This window comes from Diceros bicornis, chromosome 18, assembly GCF_020826845.1.
Source record: "Diceros bicornis minor isolate mBicDic1 chromosome 18, mDicBic1.mat.cur, whole genome shotgun sequence".
NCBI classification, from domain to species: domain Eukaryota; kingdom Metazoa; phylum Chordata; class Mammalia; order Perissodactyla; family Rhinocerotidae; genus Diceros; species Diceros bicornis.
The window spans coordinates 55,650,718-55,671,737 of NC_080757.1; the positions used below are offsets into that span (position 1 = coordinate 55,650,718).

The window sequence follows — 21,020 nt, forward strand, 5'->3', positions numbered from 1 at the left end:
GTTGGAGTGCAGCAGGGCCACCTCTCTCCCTGGTGCTCTATTCCCTGTGCCTACAGGGTCTCGGTCACACACCATCTTCCTGAGAGGCCCGAGAAAGAATTAGGCTGAAGGGCTTCAGCATTCAAGGCTGCACAACCCAGAAAGCCGCTAAAGCGGTGCATTTGGGTGAACTGAGGTTCCTACGGCCCGTTGGTGCTGCCCCAGCGCTCCCCGTCCACCTGGCTGACAAACCCAGTTCCGGAGACTTCTGGCCAGAGGTGGCGGACTCAGCTCGGGGCTGCGGAGCAGACGGTTTTTGCAAAAGCCGAGCAAGAGGTAGTGTCAAAGGACCCATCTTGGGGGCGCAGGGAGCCGAGCCCGCGTCCCTTGGTCGAGGAGGCTGAGCTGCGTCTTCTCCTCAGGTGCAAGGGGGTCTGGAGATGCTTCTGCCTCGACAGCCCCCCACATGTACACCCTCCGCCGCCTCTGAGCTCCCAAGGACCCTAGAGGTGCTCATCAATGCATACATAACTCTCCAACGCCCTTCGCCGCGACCCCGGCAGTAAGGCGAGAAGCGGAACGCGCACGCGCGCCGAGCTCAGCACAGGCCCCGCCCTTCGCCCGCTTCAGCCCGCCCCTTCCGCCCTCTGGAGCGGAGGTAAGCGTGCCTTCCACCGGAAGCCCGGAATCGAGCTGAAAATCAAGCCCAGCGGAGGAGTGCTGCGTACCGCGACTACCTCTTCCAGCGCACAGCGCAGTCCTTGTCTTTCACGCCGCAATTTAGATTTTTCACGCCCAACTCTTACAAGATCCTGAGGCCCCACCCCATCCTCCTCATCCCAATTCCACCTGCAAATTACTGCATAACCTGAACCCAGAAAAGGAAGATATTTCGCGCCCCGGTCCGCCCTTACCCTTATCGGTAGAGGCCCGGACAGGTTCTCTCCCGGCTTTTCCGGCCTCACCTCCCACACTCTCCTGCCTGTGCGCTGGAGGTCCTCCGCCTCCCCGACCATGGCCCAGAAGCCGAAGGTAGACCCCCACGTTGGGCGCCTGGGGTACCTGCAGGCGCTGGTCACGGAATTCCAGGAGACGGAGAGCCCAGGTGAGAGCGGCAGGATGGGGTCGGGACGGGGCGGGGGTCTGGCCGCGGCCGCCGCCCGGGACCTGGCTCCAGTTCTGCTTTTCCGCTGCAGACGCCAAGGAACAAGTCCTGGCCAACCTCGCCAATTTCGCCTATGATCCCAGCAATTACCAGTATCTGCGGCAGCTGCAGGTCCTTGATTTATTCCTCGATTCGCTGTCGGAGGAGAATGAGACCCTGGTGGAGTTTGCTATTGGTAAGGATGGGGCTGGGCCCCCAGATGCCTGATGGGCTGTGGTGAGGTAAGTGAGTGAGAAGTGAGTCGTTGGGAAAGGAATCTCTTAGGCAGTCCCTCAGCTGCCAAGGCAGACCTTCGCGATGTCTGTGCCGCCTCCGCGGTTCACGCATCGTCCAGGTCACAGCTAGCTTGAGTCAGGTCTGGAACTCACGCCCAGGACTCCCTCTGCCTGTCTGCCTTCCCTCCTGCTTAGAGATGAAGTCATAAAGGAGGGAATGGATTGAAGCCAGTTGGAGGGAAAAAAGTTTAAAAAGTGATCCTTCAAACATCTTTATTTTAATGTTTTACTATCAAGAACAGCAGAGGTAACTTGGAATGTGTAGCTTATGGTTCGTGTAGTTCTTATGGTCTAAGACCTGTTGAATTATTCACTGGACAGATATTTATTGGGCATGTACTGTATGAGCAAGGTACTGTTCTAAATGCTGGTGAGATGGTGAACAAGTTGGGCAAAGGTCTTTGCTCTCAAGGAGCTTCCATTCTAGTAGGGGAGACAGATGGTGAGCAAACAAAAAAAAAAAGCTGAGGCTCTGAAGGAAATAAACAGGGTGATGAGACAGAGCAGTCGGAGCTGGGGACTACTTCTGTTTGGGCCATCATGGGAAGGCATTTAGGGAAAACCCTACAGCAGGAGGAGCCAGAAGGCTGGAGTGGCAGGATTGTGGTGAGTGAAGCGGGGAGTGGTAGAAAATGAGGTTCGAGAGGTCATTGGCACCAGAGCTTACAGGGGCTTAGAGGTAGGCCATGGGAAAGAGTTTGAAATTTATTCTGAGGGCAAACAAAAATTCTTTTTTCAGCATGCATGTTTTAAAAATAACATTTCTCTACATAGTGAAAGGAATCTTATTCATGTAGGGAAAGAAACCTACCTTTAATAATTCCATTATTACCTAATACACAGTTATGTGAATTTCTCTAATAGTTCCCAAAAGGACATTTTGTTTGTTTGTGTAAGCCGGGATCCAATCTGGGATCCATGCATTTCATCTGGTTATATTCCTTAGATCTTTATCTCTCGCTCTTTTTAAATAAACTTTTATTTTAGAACAGTTTTAGGAAAATTGCAAAGATAATACAGAGAGTTCCTCTATGTGCCATACCCAGTTTCCCCTCTTATTAACATCTTAGTGTGGCACATTTGTTACAATTAATAAACCAATATTGATAAATTATTATTAACTCTACATTATTATTAACTCAAGTCCATACTTTATTCAGATTTCCTTAGTTTTTCCCTAATGTCCTTTTACTGTTCCAGGATCCCATTCATACTACATTACATTTAGTTGTCACGTCTCCTTAGGCTCCTCTGGGCTGTGTCGGTTTCTTAGACTTTTCCTTTTTTTTGATGACCTTGACAGTTTTGAGGAGTACTCGTCAGGAATTTTGTAGATTATCCCTCAATTGGGATTTGTCTGATGTTTTTCTCATGATCAGGCTGCATTATGGGTTTGGGGAGGGTGACCCAGGTAAAATGCCAGCCTCGTCGCATCATATCAAGAGTACATGCTGTCAATATGACTTATCACTGTTGATGATGACCTTGATCCCCTGGCTGAGGTAGTATTTGTCAGGTTTCTCCGCTGTAAATTACTCTCCCCACCCTTTCCATATTGTGTTCTTTGGAAGGAAGTCACTACGTAAATTATCTTATATCTCTTTTAATCATTAATAGACTTTTTTTATTTTTTATTTTTTATTTTTATTTTTATTTTTTTTATAATTTTATTTATTTTTTTTCCCCCCAAAGCCCCAGTAGACAGTTGCGTGTCATAGTTGCACATCCTTCCAGTTACCGTATGTGGGACACGGTCTCAGCATGGCCGGAGAAGGGGTGCGTCGGTGCGTGCCAGGGATCGAACCCAGGCCGCCAGCAGCGGAGCGCGCACACTTAACTGCTAAGCCACGGGGCCAGGCCAGACTCTTTTTTTAATATCACTAATTGTGGAAGGATCCAGGTTAGTTCTTCAGTTCTGCAAAATGTCCCACCTTCTGAATTGTCTGGTTGCCTCTCTTGGGCTTTATTTGGTTTGTTCCTCTATCCCCTTCCCGTTTATTTCCTGTAACCTAGAAATTAGATTGAAGGCCTTGGTAGAATCAAGCAACACTTTTTTTTTTTTTTTTTTTGCTGAATACATCATAGGTAAGTGTAATTTAAGTTTTTGAAAGACCATCCAGGTCTGCCCCTGTGTTTGTGATATCTGGGGCTAGAGTACAAATGGGCGTTGGCCTACCTTCTCTTCTCACACACGTGTGTGGACATCCCAGCTCCCTTCACACCCTAAGAACAACTGCCCCATGGCCACTCCTTTGACTTAGGAATGTACGCACTGACAGTGGGGGTGCACACACCAACAGTGGAGTTTACCCCTGGGAGTCAGAATCCAGGAAAGAGGCACCTACAGCTGTAGGAACATATTTAGGGCCTGGAGATCCAGGTGTAGGGGAAAGGGGGGCCTTTGGGTGGGCTCCCTGGACTCATCAACCCATGGAGAGGGTCAGAGTGAGGCCCTCTAAAGCAGGGCCAGGGCAGGAGCCCCAGTGGCTCGGGTCTAAGAGTGGTACTGGCTCATGTCCCTGCCCCTCTGGAAGATTATGCTAAATAAATATTCTAAAAAATTGGTCACTTAAAGATTTTCTTCAGGGGCCGGCCCCATGGCTTAGCGGTTAAGTGCGCGCACTCCACTACTGGCGGCCCGGGTTCCAATCCCGGGCGCGCACCGACGCACCGTTTGCCTGGCCACGCTGAGGCTGCGTCCCACATACAGCAACTAGAAGGATGTGCAACTATGACATACCACTACTGGGGCTTTGGGGGGAAAAAGGAGGAGGATTGGCAATAGATGTTAGCTCAGAGCTGGTCTTCCTCAGCAAAAAGAGGAGGATTAGCACGGATGTTAGCTCAGGGCTGATCTTGCTCACAAAAAATAAAAAGATTTTCTTCAGTGTAAATCCTCCATCCCCTCCCTTTTTCTAACTCTACTCCACAGCTTCTGCCATCTGCATGGTGACAGTGGCCCCTGTAGAAGCATGTGGCTGAACCTCCACCTGGGAGTGGTAGAGCTCCTCCAGCTCGGGCTTTTGCCTCTAGAGAAAACTTGCCTAAAAAGAGAGTCACCCAAGAAAAGAGTCACCCAAGAAAAGTTTTTACAAGACCAGAAAGCAGCTTTCCCAAGGCAGGAGCACTCTGAGATGCTGGCCCACTGAGCTGGGAGCTATGGGAGACCCTTGGGCCTGGCCTGGGTTCCTGCTCTCCTGGGCTGCTTCCCAGAGTGGGTGACCAAGCCCTGGACCCGGAGTCCACGGTCGCAGCTTCTCCCCTTCTTAGCTGGCTCTTGTGGGCGAGTGCTGTCCCTTCTCCGAGCCTTGTCCCCTCTGTGCCTTGCCTACCTCGCAGGACTATTGTGGGAGCAGAAGTGTGTGTGTGTGTGTCTGTGTCTCTGTGAAGGTGCTTTGTCTAGAATTGTTAGCATCCTAATCACCAGTTTTACTTTTCTCAGCCACTTTTTCCTCCTTTTTTTTCTTCCTCCTTCTTCCCACCAGAGCGGAGTCCTTAATCCCAAGAGCAGCAGCTTCCTCGGCATTGAATCTCTCCATGGGATCCTCTGCAGATTAAATTTCTCTTGTATTTATCGTGCATAACTTACAAAGAGAGTCCCAGTGGCACTTAGAAGCGTATTTTGTTACTGCTCCTATTTCCTTTTCTTTTAATGTCTCTGGTACTAAATGGAAAACACTGTCAGCTGCTTATTCTGCTGCTAAAAGGCTCTGTGCTGCGCTTTGTAGTTTTAAATCTTTTATCTCTGGTGGCAGGCCTGAGATTGTGATCTCCGTGAGGGCAGAGCCTAGCCTTGCTTATCTCTGCTATGCCTTGGATGCTCAGGCCTTTTGGTATGGGGAAGAGGATGGAAGGGGAGGGAAGGACCCAGAAGGTGCAGAGTACTGCCCATGACTTGACGCTGCAGCCCTGAGTGGGGTCGGTTCTAGAATAACTGGCAGAGAGGAGAGCTGAGTTAGATTGCCCATGGCCATGGCTCACAATGTCCATTTGTTGGCAAGGAGCATAGTGAGTTTGGTGAGAGCTGGGCTTCAGGGTCAGGCAAGCCTGTGTTCATGTCCTCGCTCCCCCACTGAACTCTGGGTGTGTGATTTCCCTTTTCCCATCATCTGTCACGTGGGGCGGTATCAGTAGCTGCCTCACAGAGGGAATGGAATGAGATCAAGTGTCTGCAGCTATAGGATCCCCTAGGTCTCCACCCAGGGATGTGGTATCTGTAGCCCCTTTGAGGAGAATCAGTCCCCTCGTTTCCCAGAGAGGTGAGTTGGGGTGGGGTGATGTCCTGTTAAGGGAACTACCCACGTGCACTGGCACTGCGCTCCGCCTCCCAGCTACAGGACTGGTGCTGTCACGCTTACTAGGACTTGTAATAATAGCTGTCACTTATGTGTGCCAGGCACTGGCTTCCTGCACTTTGTCGCTTTGACCCTGAGACAGCACTAAAAGTAGGTGTGCTGCTAACATTCATTTTCCCATAAGGGATCTGAGGCTTAGGAAGGGTCCGTGGGTTGGTCAGAGATTTGAAGAGTGCTGGACCTAGGACTTAAACCCAAGGCTGTCAGATTCTTGAAGCTGTTCTCCTGACTACTTCCCTGCCCTTTGAGGAGTTCTTAATTCCTAGGGTTGTGGACTGAAAGCTAGAAAGGAACTTACTCCAAATCCCTCATTTTACTGATGAGGAAACTGAGGCACAGACAGCTGCCCCTCGGCTGGTTAATGGCTGGCTAGGGTCAGAATGCAGGCTTCCTTCCATCTGTCCTTGCAGCCTACCACAATCGCAGGCATCCTTCCGTGGTGGTCCTGATGCAGTCAGCTATGAGGTAGAGCTCTTTTTTGTCAAGTGGCTCTGCATGCTCTGTGAGGGTTGAAAGCCTGGTCTCCACCAGCACTTTGGTTTGGCTGCAGTTACTTCTGTCAGTTGTGACAGCAGGCCTGAAAGCCATGGCAGTCACTCACCAGTGGTGAACTGGTGTGTCCCTGACCATTGTCTGTCTGCAGGAGTCATTCTCCTGTGACCTCTCAAATACCTGCGTCACTCTAGCTGCAGCCCTGAAGAAGAATCTGGTTACAGCCATTGCAGATAACATGGGTTTTCAAGTCTCCTCTGTACCTTTCCCTTTCTTGACCTTTTCTTTTGTGGATTTGCCCGTTTCGAACTATTTTATTTACCGTTTGGTTGTGGTCCTGGCTGCTTTTTCTCCCCTCAGGGTCAAGGGCTCTGGTCTGGGAGTTGTTATGATAAAAGCTACCTCTTCGACATGCCCACCATGTCCCCACCATTCGCCAGCACCTGCCCACCTAGTACCAGCACTGCCTGCAAGGTCTCTGAATCTGTCACCGACTGCAAGGCAGGTAGTACTAAGCCCTCTTTACTTGTGAGGAAACAACACCTCAGTGAGGTTAGGTCCATTGCCTGAGGCTTACTCTTGATGTGTGAGTTTACCCACACATCCAGCTTTACCTCAGTCTGCCTGGATCCAAATTCTGTGCCCAGGGGACCCAACTGGCAGAGCCAAGGCTCAAACCCCAGAATGTCTTCTTCCCTTGTTCTTTGTTTTCACTGCACCTTGCCACCTCCACAAATCTGTGAGGTGGTTCTGGTGGGATGTCATTCCTGCTACACAGGTGGTTCTCACAGCCCGGGGCCACATTTGATTGATGTCTAAGAGGAACTGCCGCTGGGAGATGGCACTAGTCAGCCAGAGCTGCCCTTGTTTGGGGTGGGGGATGTGAATTATGGGGAACCAGGTATAAAGCCAGGATCTTAGTAAATACTCGAAAGTGTGAAAGAATTTAGAGCTCACGCCCAAATAAAACCTCTGGCAGCCTTTGACCTTAATTTGGGAATGTTTGCCCAAAGCACCATTGGTTGACTCTCAGGTGTCCTATATGCTCTATGTGCATCATCTGCACCTACCTGATGGGGCACCTACCTGCACCATCCTAGATGCTGTATGGAGATATAAAGGAACCAGGAGAGACATCTCTGCTTCCATGAAAACTAGGTGAAGGCTAGGATATCACAGAATACTTGGCAGTTTTGTTACTAAAACAGAGTTCAAGTAGGTGGCCCTTTAGAATTCAGGTTAAATCGTTTTCCTGTTTTATTCCCTACAATACACATAGCTGCCACCAGATGGTGGTGGTGCTCAGGAAAAGGCTGGTAGATAAATCCTCAGTGGCCTGTCTTTGGAAAACAGTATCTAGTAAAATTGAAGCTAGGCACTCCCCAAGACCCAGCAGTTATGTTCATAGGGTTAGAGCACATGCACATCCAGACACATGTGCAAAAATGTTACTAGCAGCATTGTCTGTAACAGTTTGGGACTGTTTCCCAAACTGAAAACAGTCAACAACAGAATAGATACCAACACTGTGGGATATTCATACTACTTAGGAAGGTAAATAAACAATCTACAGCTACATGCAGTAATCTTACAAACATAATGTTAAGTAAATGATGCTAGACACATAATAATATGTACAGTGTGATTCCATTTCTATAAAGTCCAAAAATAGGCAGAACTGAATTATAGCATTTAGGGTGTGTGTGTGTGCGTAATAAACTTAATTTTTTGTTAAAAATTTAAAAGGTCCTGCTTATTAATTAAAAATTATTTTATTAATAATACCTAATATTTATTGTGTAATTATTGTGTAACCTGACCCTAAGTGCTGTGCCTACATTATCTCATTTAATTTTTCTTATTTAATTTTTCTGTTTATCTAAATGACACCTGTACATGCTTTTAGAAGTCTTAACACTCCCGCATTCCACCCCTTCCCGCTGCACAGGCACCCTCCTTAAAAATTTTTAGTTATTTTGTCTAATATTTATTGTCCTATTTCTTTTTTTCTTTTTATAATTTTATTTTATTTATTTATTTATTTTTCCCCCAAAGCCCCAGTAGATAGTTGTATGTCATAGCTGCACATCCTTCTAGTTGCTGTATGTGGGACGCGGCCTCAGCATGGCCGGAGAAGCAGTGCGTCGGTGCGCGCCCGGGATCCGAACCCCGGGCTGCCAGCAGCGGAGCGCACACACTTAACCGCTAAGCCACGGGGCCGGCCCTGTCCTATTTCTAAATAACATAGTTTTGCTCTTTCTTGATTTGTCTCAATTTTTTGTATTGCCTCCTAAGACAGGCATTTACCTCTCTTACACTATCCCTACACACAAACACAAAGTTCCCTTGTCCTTACCCTCCCAATGTACTTGTTTTAGCATTTTTGTTTAAATAAATATTTGGTGTCTACCTTATTTTTAAAAAATTTTATTAAATTATTACAAGTCAGGGGGGTGTTCACCTCTGAAAGAGGGAGAGAATTGAATCAGGAAGTGACATGCAGAGGCTTCTGGATTGCTGACAGTCTTTTAGTTTTTGACCTTGGTGCTGGTTACATGGACATTTGCTTTCGCATTGTTAAACTCTACCTGTATGTGTCAACCCTTTTCTGTATGTGTGGGTTGCAGGTATGGCTCTGTGCCAGCCTCTGGGCCTATAAGCAGGTGCATGCTTGGTCCACATCTACTGTGTGCCAGGGAAGGGCCTTAATCACATTTAATTCTCTCTGCCTATTTTACTGATGAAGAAACCTGGGCTTAGAGAAATTGAGTTGCTTGTTCTGGTTGCCTAGATCCTCAGTGGCAGCACTGGGATTCTAACTAGGTCTGTCCACCACAGAGCCCTTTCTCTGTCCTTCATACTCTGGGGCTCCCGTGTACCCCTCCTGTGCTCGCTGATCAGTTAGGCTCCTGGGGTCATACCTCTTTCTGCTTAAAAAGAAATTCCTCAGCCATCCACCTGTGGCAGGATTCCCATTACAGGAAGGAGAGGATGTTGAGGTTCTCACCCCACTGTTGCCTTGCACGCTAGCTCAGAAGGCTGCTCCTGGCAGCCCTCACCTGCACCAGGGCAGCCTCCACTTTCCTTCCCTGACTTGCAGAGACCAATTCCCCTTCTTAGTTCTAGGCACAAGCAGGATGTATGTGTTTCATTAATTTATGTGAAGACATAATTGATTCACATGGTACAGAATTCGAAAAGGTATGTAGTGAACTGTAACTCCCTCTGTAGCCTTTTCTGGAGGCAACCACTGTTAATAGTTTCTATGTATCAGAGATATTTTCAGGATTTACAAGCAAATATGTATATATTTATATGTATGCTTTTTTGCATGTCCTACACATTTAGTAGTATAGTATGTCTATGGTGTTTTTTTTTTTTTAACTTAGTATCATATCTGCACATCTGCAGTATCAGCCCATAAAGAGCTCCTCATTCTCTGTAAACGCTGCTCGGTATTCCGTGACATGGAGGGCCTGACGTCTAGCCAGCCCCTTAGGGATGGACAGTTAGGTTGTTTCCATTTTGCTCTCACAAGCAGTGGGGCAGCAGTAACCTTATTTGTATGTCATTTCTCACTTGGGGGAGTATACCTGAAGGATAAATTTCTGTAAGTAAAATGCAAGTCAGAAGGATGAAAAGCCATGATTCTTTTTTTCTTTTGATTTAATTTGATGTTTCTTATTAGAAACATTCATCAGTTTAAGTCAAAACTGTATTACAAGGTATTTTCAGAGAAGTCTCACTTCCATTCCTGTCCCTTCCACCCTCTTCCCCGCCTCATATGGAGTGTGAGCATATACATATATGTATATTTGTCATCCCCCCTCCCCCTGCCCATAATGGTAGCTTTCTCTATATCCTGTTCTGTCCCTCACACTTGAAATTTCGGAAAGAACTTTTTTCAAGATGCTAAAGTAAAACCTAAGAACAAATAGTCCCAAATGAAGATTTTGACCTGGGATGGGCTGCAACCAGCGCAGCGCCCTGAGGTAGGCGGGTCCTCAGATGTAGTAATGTCTTGGGCCACTCTCTCCAAGGGCTCACCCAGCCCCCAGGCACCAGGTGCTGGCTAAGCATTGTCAGCATGACGTCATTTAATCCCCAGGACAATCCTTAAACCCTCCTGTCCCTCCCAGCACCAATGCCCTAATTGCTGTGTGACTGGAGGTCACCTACGTGACCTCTCTGAGCCTCCAGCTTTCTCATCCCAGGCTGCACTTGAGGTTTTCTTTTTTGCCTCTCCCTGGGGGTTTCTGTGGTTTCCCGCATTTAGAAGGGCCCTGCTTTTGCTCTTGTTCTCTTTCTCTCTGTCTTGTCTGGTGTGTCCAAAACATGTTCATCAGCCAGTCAGAACTTGTTCTCCTTTTTGTTTGGTAACCATTTTTTAAATTGCAGCATGATCAACCTACAGTGAAATGCACATATCGTAAGTATCAGTTGGATGAATTTTTAAATTCATTAAGGTATATGTACATCTATGTAACCAGCACTTAAACTAAGATATAGAATGTTTCCATCTCCCCGGAGAGGTCCCTCATACCGTCTCCCAGTTAGTGTCTTCCACCCCCAGGTAACCACTGTTCTAACCTCTGTCCCCAGGGATTAGTTTTGCCTATTCTTGAACTTCATATAAATGGAATCATACAGAATGTACCCTTGTGTCTGGTTTCTTTCACTCAACAGAATGTCTTGAGATTCATCCAAATTGTTACAATATGATTAGTTTGTGTCTGTGTATGAATATGCAGCAATTTGTTCATCCAGTTACCTACTGTTGGAGATTCCAGTTGTTTCTAGTTTGGAGCCATTATAAATAAAGCTATCATTTTTATACAAGTCATACAAGTCTTCTTGTATACATATGTACTCATTTCTCTCAGATAAATTCGCATAGGAGTGGAGTTGCTGAGTCATAGGGTGGATGTATGTTTAACTTTATTAGAAGCTGCCAAATAGTTTCCCAACATAATTATGCCGTGTTACACTCCCCACCACCAGCATATGAGAGTTCCAATAGCTCCATCTCCCCACCGGCACTTAGGATTGTCAGTCTTCTTTGCTTTAGCCATTATGATGGGTGTGTAGTGGCATCTTCATGTGGTTTTAATTTTCTTTCTCTGATAAATAACTATGAACACATTTTCATATGTATTTGCCCTTTTGTGAAGAGTTAGTTCAAATCTCTTTGCTCGTTTTTTTATTGTGGTGTTCATCTTTTATTGATATGCAGGAGTTCTTTATATATTCTGGATACAAGTCCTCTGTCAGATATATATTCTATGACTGTTTTCTCCTTTTGCCTTTTTACTTTTTTAATGGTGTCATTTGATGAATTATTCTCTTTTTTGAGTGAAATTCAGCTTTATAATTTTATTTATTTTTTTTCCCCCCAAAGCCCCAGTAGACAGATGTATGTCATAGCTGCACATCCCTCTAGTTGCTGTATGTGGGACGCAGCCTCAGCATGGCCGGAGAAGCTGTGCGTCCGTGCTCGCCCGGGATCCCAACCCCGGGCCGCCAGTAGCGGAGCGCGCGCGTTCAACCGCTAAGCCACGGGGCCGGCCCTGAAATTCAGCTTTAAAAAAAGAATACCTTCGTTTTCCTGGTTATAAAAATAACATTTTTATTGAGGAAGACTTGGAAAATAAAGAATAAAGAAAATTAAAATTACCCATAATTGAGCTACACAGAGATAACCATTGTTAACATTTTGGTGTGTTTCCTGCTTGTCTTTTTTTTAATGTATCTATTCATTTAAGAGTTATACGGTGGCTTAGTGGTTAAGTGCGCGCGCTCCGCTACTGGTGGCCCGGGTTCGGATCCCGGGCGCGCACTGACGCACCGCTTCTCCGGCCATGCTGAGGCCATGTCCCACATACAGCAACTAGAAGGATGTGCAACTATGACATACAACTATCCACTGGGGCTTTGGGGGAAAAAAAGGAGGAGGATTGGCAATAGATGTTAGCTCAGAGCCGGTCTTCCTCAGCAAAAAGAGGAGGATTAGCACAGGTGTTAGCTCAGGGCTGATCTTCCTCACAAAAAAAAAAAAGAAGAGTTATTTATTGAGGGGGGCTGGCCTGTTGGCGTAGTGGTTAAGCTCATGCGTGCCGCTTCGGCAGCCCAGGGTTCGCAGGTTCAGATCTTAGGCACAGACCTACACACCGCTCATCAATCCATACTGTGGCGGCATCCCACGTACAAAATAGAGGAAGATTGGCACAGATGTTAGCTGAGAGGCAATCTTCCTCAAGCAAAAAGAAGAAGATTGGCAACGGATGTTAGCTCAGGGCCAATCTTCCTCACCAAAAAAAAAAAAAAAAAACCACCAAGTTATTTATTGAGCACCTGCTGTATGCCAGGCTGAGGCTACAGAATGGGACAGGACAAAGTCCTCACTCTCATGGAGTCTGTAGTTTAGTGGGGCAATAAATGAGTTGACAAAGAACTCTTTAAGTACGAAGAAAAGGAGTGAAGGCCAGTGAGGGGAGGGCATGATGGATAGAGGGTCTTATGAGGGTGGTCATGGAAGGCTCTCAGAAGGGGTGACATCTTATTGGACTAATTTTTTTTAGTTGCAATTTTATTGTATATACAGTTTGATGTCTTTTTTTTTCTCCTTAACCTTATATTGCAAGCATTTTCGCACATTATTCTTTGAAAACATGATTTTTAGAACTGTATAATTTTCCAGCATACAGATGTGCCTGCCAATGATTTATTTAACCAGTTTTCTATCGTTGAGCATTATGTAGGAAGCTTCCAAGTTTTGTGTTGCTCTTTTTCTACAACAGGCCTCCTTAGTTCTTCAGGGCAGGTTCACAGAGGTGGACTCAGGAGGGAAGGCTCAAAGCAACTGTGGCCGTGGCTTCTCTTGGGTCCTGTGGCTCCATCTTGGGTGCTCCAGCTTAGCCTTCTTACCCCTGAAGTTCTCTTTCCAGGCCCTTACTCCTCTTTCCATCTCCGAGGGTCGCTACCAACAAGGTAGAGGGGCTTAAACAGTTTCCTGTGGTTGGGGCCCAGGCAGCTGGAGAGCTCTGTCAGGCACCTACCTGATCTGTCCTTGGAGGCTTCCCAGGCCTGCAAATGGGGAGCAGACAGGGCCGCTGTCCTGATTATCCCCTGGCCTGGGTGGCAGCGCCCTGCCCAGGCACACCTAGGTGTGATGACTCACCAGCCAGAGAGTGACTCAGGCTACATCTTATCACACTTTACAGCAGAGATAAATCCCATCCCCCACTCCTGAGTTGAGTCTGCTGTGGGGGTGGGAGGCTGGGTCACCATTCTCAGCTCAGAAGAGATGGTGTAGATGTGTCTGAGAAGCCAGAGGCCTGCCAGATTGTTTCTACTTGTCCCTGCTCCTTGCTGAGCCTGGCATCTGCCTGTAGCAGGATTATTTGTCCTTGTGGCTTCTGGAGGGACACCCTTTCCCATGGGAGTGGCAGAGGCCTCCCCATCTTCTGGGACTTTGGGCAAGTTACTCAACAGCCTCAACTTTTTCCACTAAAATGGAGGTGATGGTAACTCTTGCTTCGTGGGGTTCAGTCATGTTCCTAGCATATGTCCAGGGAGTATCCACAGTTGCAACCCCCTAGAATACTGAGGTAAACCAGAGGGCAGGGCCCTGCCTTATGGTGCCCAGTGATGGGAACGACAGCAAATACAGAAGGTAGTCAACAGGATGACCCGCGGTTATGCTAAGGGCTCCACTGGGTGAACGGGTGCTGAGGTAGAGATTGGCAGGGAAGGCCTCTGAGTGTCCCATAGGGAGGGCCCTCATTGCCAGAGGGCCTTATGTCCCTGTCCTGCAGCACATCTTCCTCATGACTCCAGGAGTACCACTCAGCCCCTTCCCTCCCACAGATGTGCCCCGTCTGTGAGCCACAGCCCGCATCCCAGAACTGCAGAAGTCCAAGGTGGGTAGAGTTTCAGGGAGCCATCCCATCCAGCCCCCAACCCTCTGCAGTTCAACCCTTTCCCCTGCTCACTGCTTTAAAACCCTTCCAACAAATATTTGTGGAGCGCCCCTTGTGCCAGGTACTGCAGACATGCGGGAATAAGACAGCCGAGGTCTTGACCTCAGGCATATACCTTCTAGTGGGGCTCAGTGGGCAGTAAGCAAGAAAACAGATCGATGGAGATGATTTCTCAGAGTTCTAAGCATGTGAAGAAAATGAAGCAGGGTCATGAGGGAAGTGCCTGGATGTGGCAGGAGCGGCTAGTGGGTATTGCAGGGAAAGCGCACTGGCGAGGCAGCCGTGAGGGGCTGGTTACCAGCAAGAGGGTGGCAGTGTGTGAAGATCTAGGGCCAAAAGGTCCCAAGGTTGGTGACTGCTGTGAGTGACGGGGAGAAGAAGGACCAGACTAGATGGTGCAGGGCCAGAAGACCATGGAAGGGAGTTTAGATGTTATTCCAGATGCAGTGGGACGTCCCTGGAGGCCAAACAGATAAAACCTTTAAACCCGTTTCCCTTTAGCAGGCCTCAGACTGACCCAGGTATGGATAGGGAGAGGGTAGCAGTGCCAAACCTGGTCAGACTCCTTCCCCTGGAGGAGGAGGAGTGTCCCCGGCAGGGGCCTCCCCAGGCACCTGTCTTCTCTGGCTGGGAAAGATGTCCCAGTTGGGTTTGAGGCTGGGGGAAGCCCTGTTCTTTTTGCTTGTTTCAGGAGAAGCTGGGAAGTGGATAGGCTATGACTCAGTCCTTATTGGACACTCAGGACTGGTCGGCCATGTTGTACAAATGAGCCGGAAGCCCCTCTTCTGCATGGAGCAGGAACCTAAGGGCAGGGGTGCCACGATGGCAGGAAGCTCAGTCAGGACACACAGGAAGTCAGCTTCCCGCACTGAGTGCTCATAGGCCTGATGTGAGGGAATGTGGGGTCTGGCCACAATACCTGAGCAGTGGGTTTTTTGATCCAGAACCTCACTCTCAGGCCTCTCTGGCCTTTTTTTGGGCCCCCTGTATCCAAGTAACAGTGATGTGAAAATGATGCTAAAATTTTCTAACCTCTTAATAAGTTATACTGTATCCATAAAATGGTGCATTGCATAGCCATTAATGATACCATGATTGTAGATTTGTTGGCATGGAAAGATGTTCACAATACGTTGTTCAATGAGAAAAGCTGGCTTACAAAACAGTAAGGAGAGTATCGTGTATTTATTAAATATTTATATGTATTCACATATTTAAAAATTGTGGAATGAAAAGCAAATGTTAAATGTCTGGGTGGTAGGATTAAGATGGTTTATATTTTGGCTTCTTTCTAATATTTTTAACAGCTTTATTGAGGTAATTGACATATAATAAAGTGTACATATTTAAAGGGTACAATTTGATAAGTTTTGACGTATATATACACCAGTGAAACCATCACCTTACCTATATTTTTAAATTCTTCTAAAGTGATGATGCATTGTGGGTTTTTTTTTTGGTTTTTTACTTTAAAAAAACAAAAGTAGGGGCTGGCCTGGTGGCGCAAGCGGATAAGTGCATGCGCTCCCCTGTGGTGGCCCAGGGTTTGCAGGTTCGGATCCCGGGTGCGCAACGACGCACCGCTTGTTAAGCCATGCTGTGGCGGCGTCCCATATAAAGTAGAGGAAGATGGCCATGGATGTTAGCTCAGGGCCAATCTTCCTCAAGAAAAAAGGGGAGGATTGGCATCAGATGTTAGCTCAGGGCTAGTCCTCCTCACAAAAAAAACAAAACAAAACAAAAGTATATCAACCATTGAACTGGCTGAACCAAGCGGGAAAGGGATTAGTGCCCACTTCCAGAAGGCTAGGCTGTGGCAGGCAGTGGCAGGCAGGAAGGCCTATCTGGAACTTTGAAAGGGAGGGCTGGAGACCAGAATGGACTTTGGATCCCTTGTCCCTGGGCCACCTTCTCACAGGCCTGGGCCCTTCCCTGACTCAGTGGGCAGAGAGGAGCTGGGAGGGGAGATGGGTGGAGGTCCAGGGCTGAGGCATCCAGACTCACCTTGCTCTTCTCCAGGAGGTCTTTGCAACCTGTGCTCAGACAAGGCCAACAAGGAGCACATCCTGCAGACAGGGGGCATCCCACTCATCATCAACTGCCTGTCCAGTCCCAACGAGGAGACTGTGCTATCTGCTGTCACCACGATCATGTACCTGAGCTCACCAGGCTCTAGCTCCCACCCAGAGCTGACCGCCATGCCCGTGGTCCAGTGCATGCTGCGCTTCTCTCTCTCGGCCAACACGAGGCTCCGGAACCTGGCCCAGATCTTCCTGGAAGACTTCTGTTCTCCAAGCCAGGTGGCTGAAGCCCGCAGCTGGCGGGGTCACTCTGCCCTGGGTATTCCCCTGCCAAGGACCGAGGCCCCACAGCAGCCCTGATCCAAGGAGACTTCAAGGCCATGGCACCCCCACTGCCAGAGACAAGACCAAATCCTCATGGGGGCTCAGGAAGCAGGAGCAGCATAGCTCCCACTGAGCACATTCTCCCCAAATGGTGCCTTTTCGGCCATTGTAAAGGTGAGTTTTCTCAGCATGACAGGTATTTACACTGTGATGAAAGGCATTAGGAGATGAGTGAGAACGCCAGACTTCGGGACACACGGAGAAGGAAATCAGAGGCAGTGCCGTTGTCACAGGCTGGCACTCTGAACCAACTAGAGGTGAAGGTCCTGCCTCCCAGCCCACCCCACTGCCAGGCTCTCACTCTCGTGTAAGAAGCACCAGGGTCCCTAGATCCAGAGGCTGTGCAGAAGGCGGTTCTCCTGAGGAGCAGCTGGGCCTGGGGCTTAGGAGAATTGCCTAAGCTTGAGGAATTGAGGAAACAGGCTTTATCCCTTAACAGAAGTGTCTGGAGTAATTTTGAAGAATAGAAATGAGAAGCCTTGTTGTTACAAGTATCTTGGGGCTCTGGGAGGGTGTTGTGCCCACTCCAGGGCTACGAAGCCTGGGTACCTGCCCCACAAGGTCTCTAGGCCAGGCATTGGGTATGGTGGGCACTGGCCTGGAGAACACTATTGCCCAAGATTACCCGTTTATCCACACAGGCCTGTCTGCTAGGCACCGTGTTAGGGCTTCAAAGACGAAGATGTGGTCCCTGCTCTTGAGTGACGTAGCCCAGTGACTGTTAATATGGCCGTCAGGCATTAAGACCAAGGCCATGAGGGTGACACATCAGAATACAAGCACAAATCCGTGGAGTTGTGTCTTCTCCCCTCAGTACACCATGGTCTCCACCTGAAAGCCCTGGCCCTCCTTCTCTGCCCTCAGGGCTAGTGACAGGGAGTCCCTGTCCCTGAAGTGCGTCTCAGGCTCAGGAGGGCTTCAGGGATGCAAGTAAGAGTGGTGCTCAAGGGAGAGGACCAGGTACCGACATCAAGTGTGTGGCTTGGAGTCCACGATGTACGCTGGTTTGCACAGGGGAAGGGGTGTGGGACTCCCGTGCAAAGTTGGGGTTCAGGAGCAATGGGGGGATCCTGGTCTCCCTTCTGTACTCCCTTAAGGTTGACCTCTTACAGGCCAAGGAAAGGCAGAGGCAGAGGCATGGTATCCAGGTCGACGTGGAGGTGGGGAGGATTATGGGACTAATGGATAAGAAGAAAGATGGAGGGAGGGAAGGCCTCCTCCTCAGCCTCTATTCCAACTGCCTCCCTAGGGCTCCTGTCCCTTTACTTTCCCAAATAAAGGACCTTAAAAGAGCAGCGAGCCAAAGTGTTTTATTAAAAAGGTTCCTAACTTATATTCCCGCCATGTTTCCATGCCAGCCATCTCAGGAGGTTGTAGATGGCCGGCCTGTGAGAGCACAGAGGTTCCCGTGTCTCCCTGCTCCACGGTGCTGGGGGCACCACCATGACGCTGCCCTGTCACTTGGCTCTGTTGGGCTTCCCTGCTGGCTTGCCTGCCCTTCCTTCAGCTACTGTCCAGTGCTGTGGTCCCTCGACTTGTCCCTGCAGCAGCCCCAGGCCCGTTTGGTCCCACTGCACAGCTCCCCGCTTGCTGTCTATGATCTCCCTCCAGTTGTCACTCCAGGAGAGCAGCCGTCTCCTTGTCGGGGGCAGGGCCAGGTGCTGGTTGTGGCAGCAGGTGAACAAGATGTGCTCCCAGCTTGGGGTCTCCTCTTGGCCTAGGACAGGACACAGGAGAAAGGCAGTGAGCATGCAATCTGTACTCTGGTTATTTTTACTCCCTCTCCCTAATCCCAACAGGCCAGATGCCTGGGGGCTGCCAAGGAAAATGAATCCAACCTCGAATGGTGTCCTTGTCATCAATGAGCAGGTCCCCCAAGATCACCGTCTTGTCACTCGTCAGGATAATGCGCTCCACAAACTGGGGCCCCAGGTGTTTCTCCACCCAGCGGTACTGTGTAGGGGGCACAGATCTGTCAGTGGGGTCTCATGGGCCCCTGCATTCAGGGCCAGTGAGCAAGTCTAAGTGGGGTCCACAGCCCTTGAGAGATGCTGCTCCCCTCCTCCCCACACAGCACTTTCTGTGTTTGTGCTGGTTTCTTTAAAAATCAGGACTTAGGAAGCTAAGTTTGCCCATGAGGTACTGGGGCTGCCGCACCTTCTCGCCCACACAGTAGTCATACTTCCTCAGAGGGCTGGTGCAGATAAAGACCTCGGTGCTGCAGGGAAGGAGCCTCGGTTAGGGTGATGCCCGGCCTTGCTCCCCACCGCCCCTCCCTCCGCAGCCTTCCTCACTCCTGGATGTCGTTCATCTGCCGCATGGCTTCCAAGGCTCCAGGGATGGGCTCCAAGTCTAGGAAAAAGCCTGGGGCTTCATACACACTGGCCACTTTGTCCTGAAAGATACAGTGTTCTGCCCAAGCTTCTGCCTCCAGCACGTCTAGCCCCAGGGAGGACCCGCAAAGTGAGGTTCCTGAGGGGACTTCAGTCCCCAAATCAGAGCTTCAGGAAGAGGATTTTGTTTAGGGGGAAGCACTCTCCCATACTTTTGTTGTCCCGGGGTGAACTGTGGAATCTGAAGTGAGAGCTTTGTTAATTTTAAACAGAAAAGGGGTGTCTCCGGAAATGGAGCAGAGAGAGTCCTGCCGAAGGGGAGGGCTCCCCGCTCCCGGGGACGCTGTGGGGTCGTGCTCCCCGCTCCCGCGGCGGCCCCACGCTGCGCCGCCATCCCCTTCCTACCGCCAGGTCGGGCCGCAGGGCTCGGTACTGCTCGCAGGCCAGGAAGCCGCGGCGCTCGTCCAGCGGCACGTGCGGCTCCCCGGGGAAGCGGCGGCGGAAGCCCCGCAGGAGGCCGGCCTCGAAGTCCGCCAGGACGCCGTCCATGTCCACCAGCACCCGCACGGGCCGCGCCGCCACCGCCATCGCCGCGGGCGCCGGCCGGGGAGGGCGCGGGGGCGGGGGCCGGGCGGAAGCGCGGAGGGGCGCGGGGAGCCGAGCAGAGCCGGGCGCCGGGGCCGCGGCTTCCGGAGCCGCGGGGCGGGCGGGGCGCTCCAGGCTGATTTGCATGGGCGCCGGGGAGCGCGAGGCCTTCCCCGGGACACGGCGTGCACACCTCCCACTCACCCCGAAAGTTAGTAGGGGCTGACCTTCCAGGGGCCCGACAGAAGGACGATCCGAAACACTGGGAAGCGTCAAGGCTCCTTAAACCTGTGGGGCTGGCTCCACCTCCTCAGAATCCGCACCTGGAGGCCCTGGGGCCACCGGCGGTTCTGCCCTCCCTGCTTGTGGGGCGGGGGCGCAGGAACGCGCCGGACCCCGCACCAGAGCTCCCGCCGCGTGAAGGCAGCACCGACCCAAGGCCCGCATCATGGGGGCTCCCAGTAACCGGTTCGTGTGAATCAAGGTCGTAAAAAACGAATTCATAAACCAGAGTTGGCGTGAAACATGGGAGCATCTCCTTAAACGCCCAGGTCCACCTGGAAGAGACCACTGCCCTCCTTTCTGTGGCATTGCCATCTCTCCTCTAGAATCGGCAGTTACGTGCGCCTCTGGAAAATGCTGGCCATTGCTGTTTTGTTCATTCCCTTTGTCATCGATTTCACGCAATTTCCTGACTACACTCAAGATATATTTACGAACTACGAACTCAAATTTGAGAAAGTGACCTACCTTCCTGTAATTCCCCATCTGAACACCCCAATACTTCCAAACCAATGTAACAGAAGCACTACAAAGGGAAGCCTGGCGTCTCAGTCTAAGATGATCGAATTTCAAAATGCTTAAGAGGTGGAATCAGGATAAGCAATAAATACCACGTCTCCGACTTTTTTTTTCCCCCCTCCTTCACTAAGTCACACAACTGGGTAAGAGGTCTACAATGTCAATGAAATGCTGACTCTTCTGCTGTTGGGTGTCTTTTAATAGTAATCATCATCATCATCATTTTAGGATCATTTTCTAGACTCTAAGCCTTCTAACTCTGGAAAATTGAACACCTTCAGCAAACATGTTTACACAGAATTTCCTAAAATCTGTTGATAGTACCAAAATGACTGGCAGAATGGTCCTTCCCTCAGAACACCTTAATTTTGATCAGGCACTTATCTTCGTAGAATTAAAAAATTAAAGCCAAATTACAAGTTGTGACACAAATCAGGGACATCTCTTCCAGGAGCCCCACCATTACTAAGCGAGAAGGGTGCAGGTTCCCTACCTGTGAAGAGTCCAAGTCATAATAGAAACTGTAACTCAGGCTAGCATTTGTAGGGCTAACTTGTTTGAGTAAATCAGAAGGATCCCTTAGCACAGCTGTTGATTCTCCATTTTTGCAAATGCTTTACACGCTAAGGGAAGAAAAACTTAAACCCCCTC

The 21,020-nt window shown here is 49.4% G+C and overlaps 2 protein-coding genes across 4 annotated transcripts; one reads left to right on the forward strand and one right to left on the reverse strand.

Moving 5' to 3' along the window:
- Positions 1-606: 606 nt before the first annotated feature.
- ARMC7 (armadillo repeat containing 7) lies at positions 607-17,967 on the forward strand. Of its 3 annotated transcripts, none has more exons than XM_058561572.1 (3): positions 607-1,084; positions 1,176-1,255; positions 16,265-16,405. In XM_058561572.1, exons 1-3 carry the CDS (start codon positions 994-996, stop codon positions 16,403-16,405), a joined length of 312 nt encoding a protein of 103 aa, XP_058417555.1. In that variant the 5' UTR covers positions 607-993. The 3 variants fall into 3 exon arrangements, with proteins under 3 accessions (XP_058417555.1, XP_058417554.1, XP_058417553.1); XM_058561571.1 differs by having other exon boundaries at positions 622-1,084; positions 1,176-1,365; positions 16,265-16,326; XM_058561570.1 differs by having other exon boundaries at positions 623-1,084; positions 1,176-1,319; positions 16,265-17,967.
- NT5C (5', 3'-nucleotidase, cytosolic) lies at positions 17,945-19,761 on the reverse strand. The gene is made up of 5 exons (XM_058561566.1): positions 19,389-19,761; positions 18,945-19,045; positions 18,808-18,868; positions 18,489-18,603; positions 17,945-18,367 (listed from the first exon to the last, which is right to left on the reverse strand). Exons 1-5 carry the CDS (start codon positions 19,713-19,715, stop codon positions 18,108-18,110), a joined length of 864 nt encoding a protein of 287 aa, XP_058417549.1. The 5' UTR covers positions 19,716-19,761; the 3' UTR covers positions 17,945-18,107.
- Between the last annotated feature and the right edge of the window lie 1,259 nt (positions 19,762-21,020).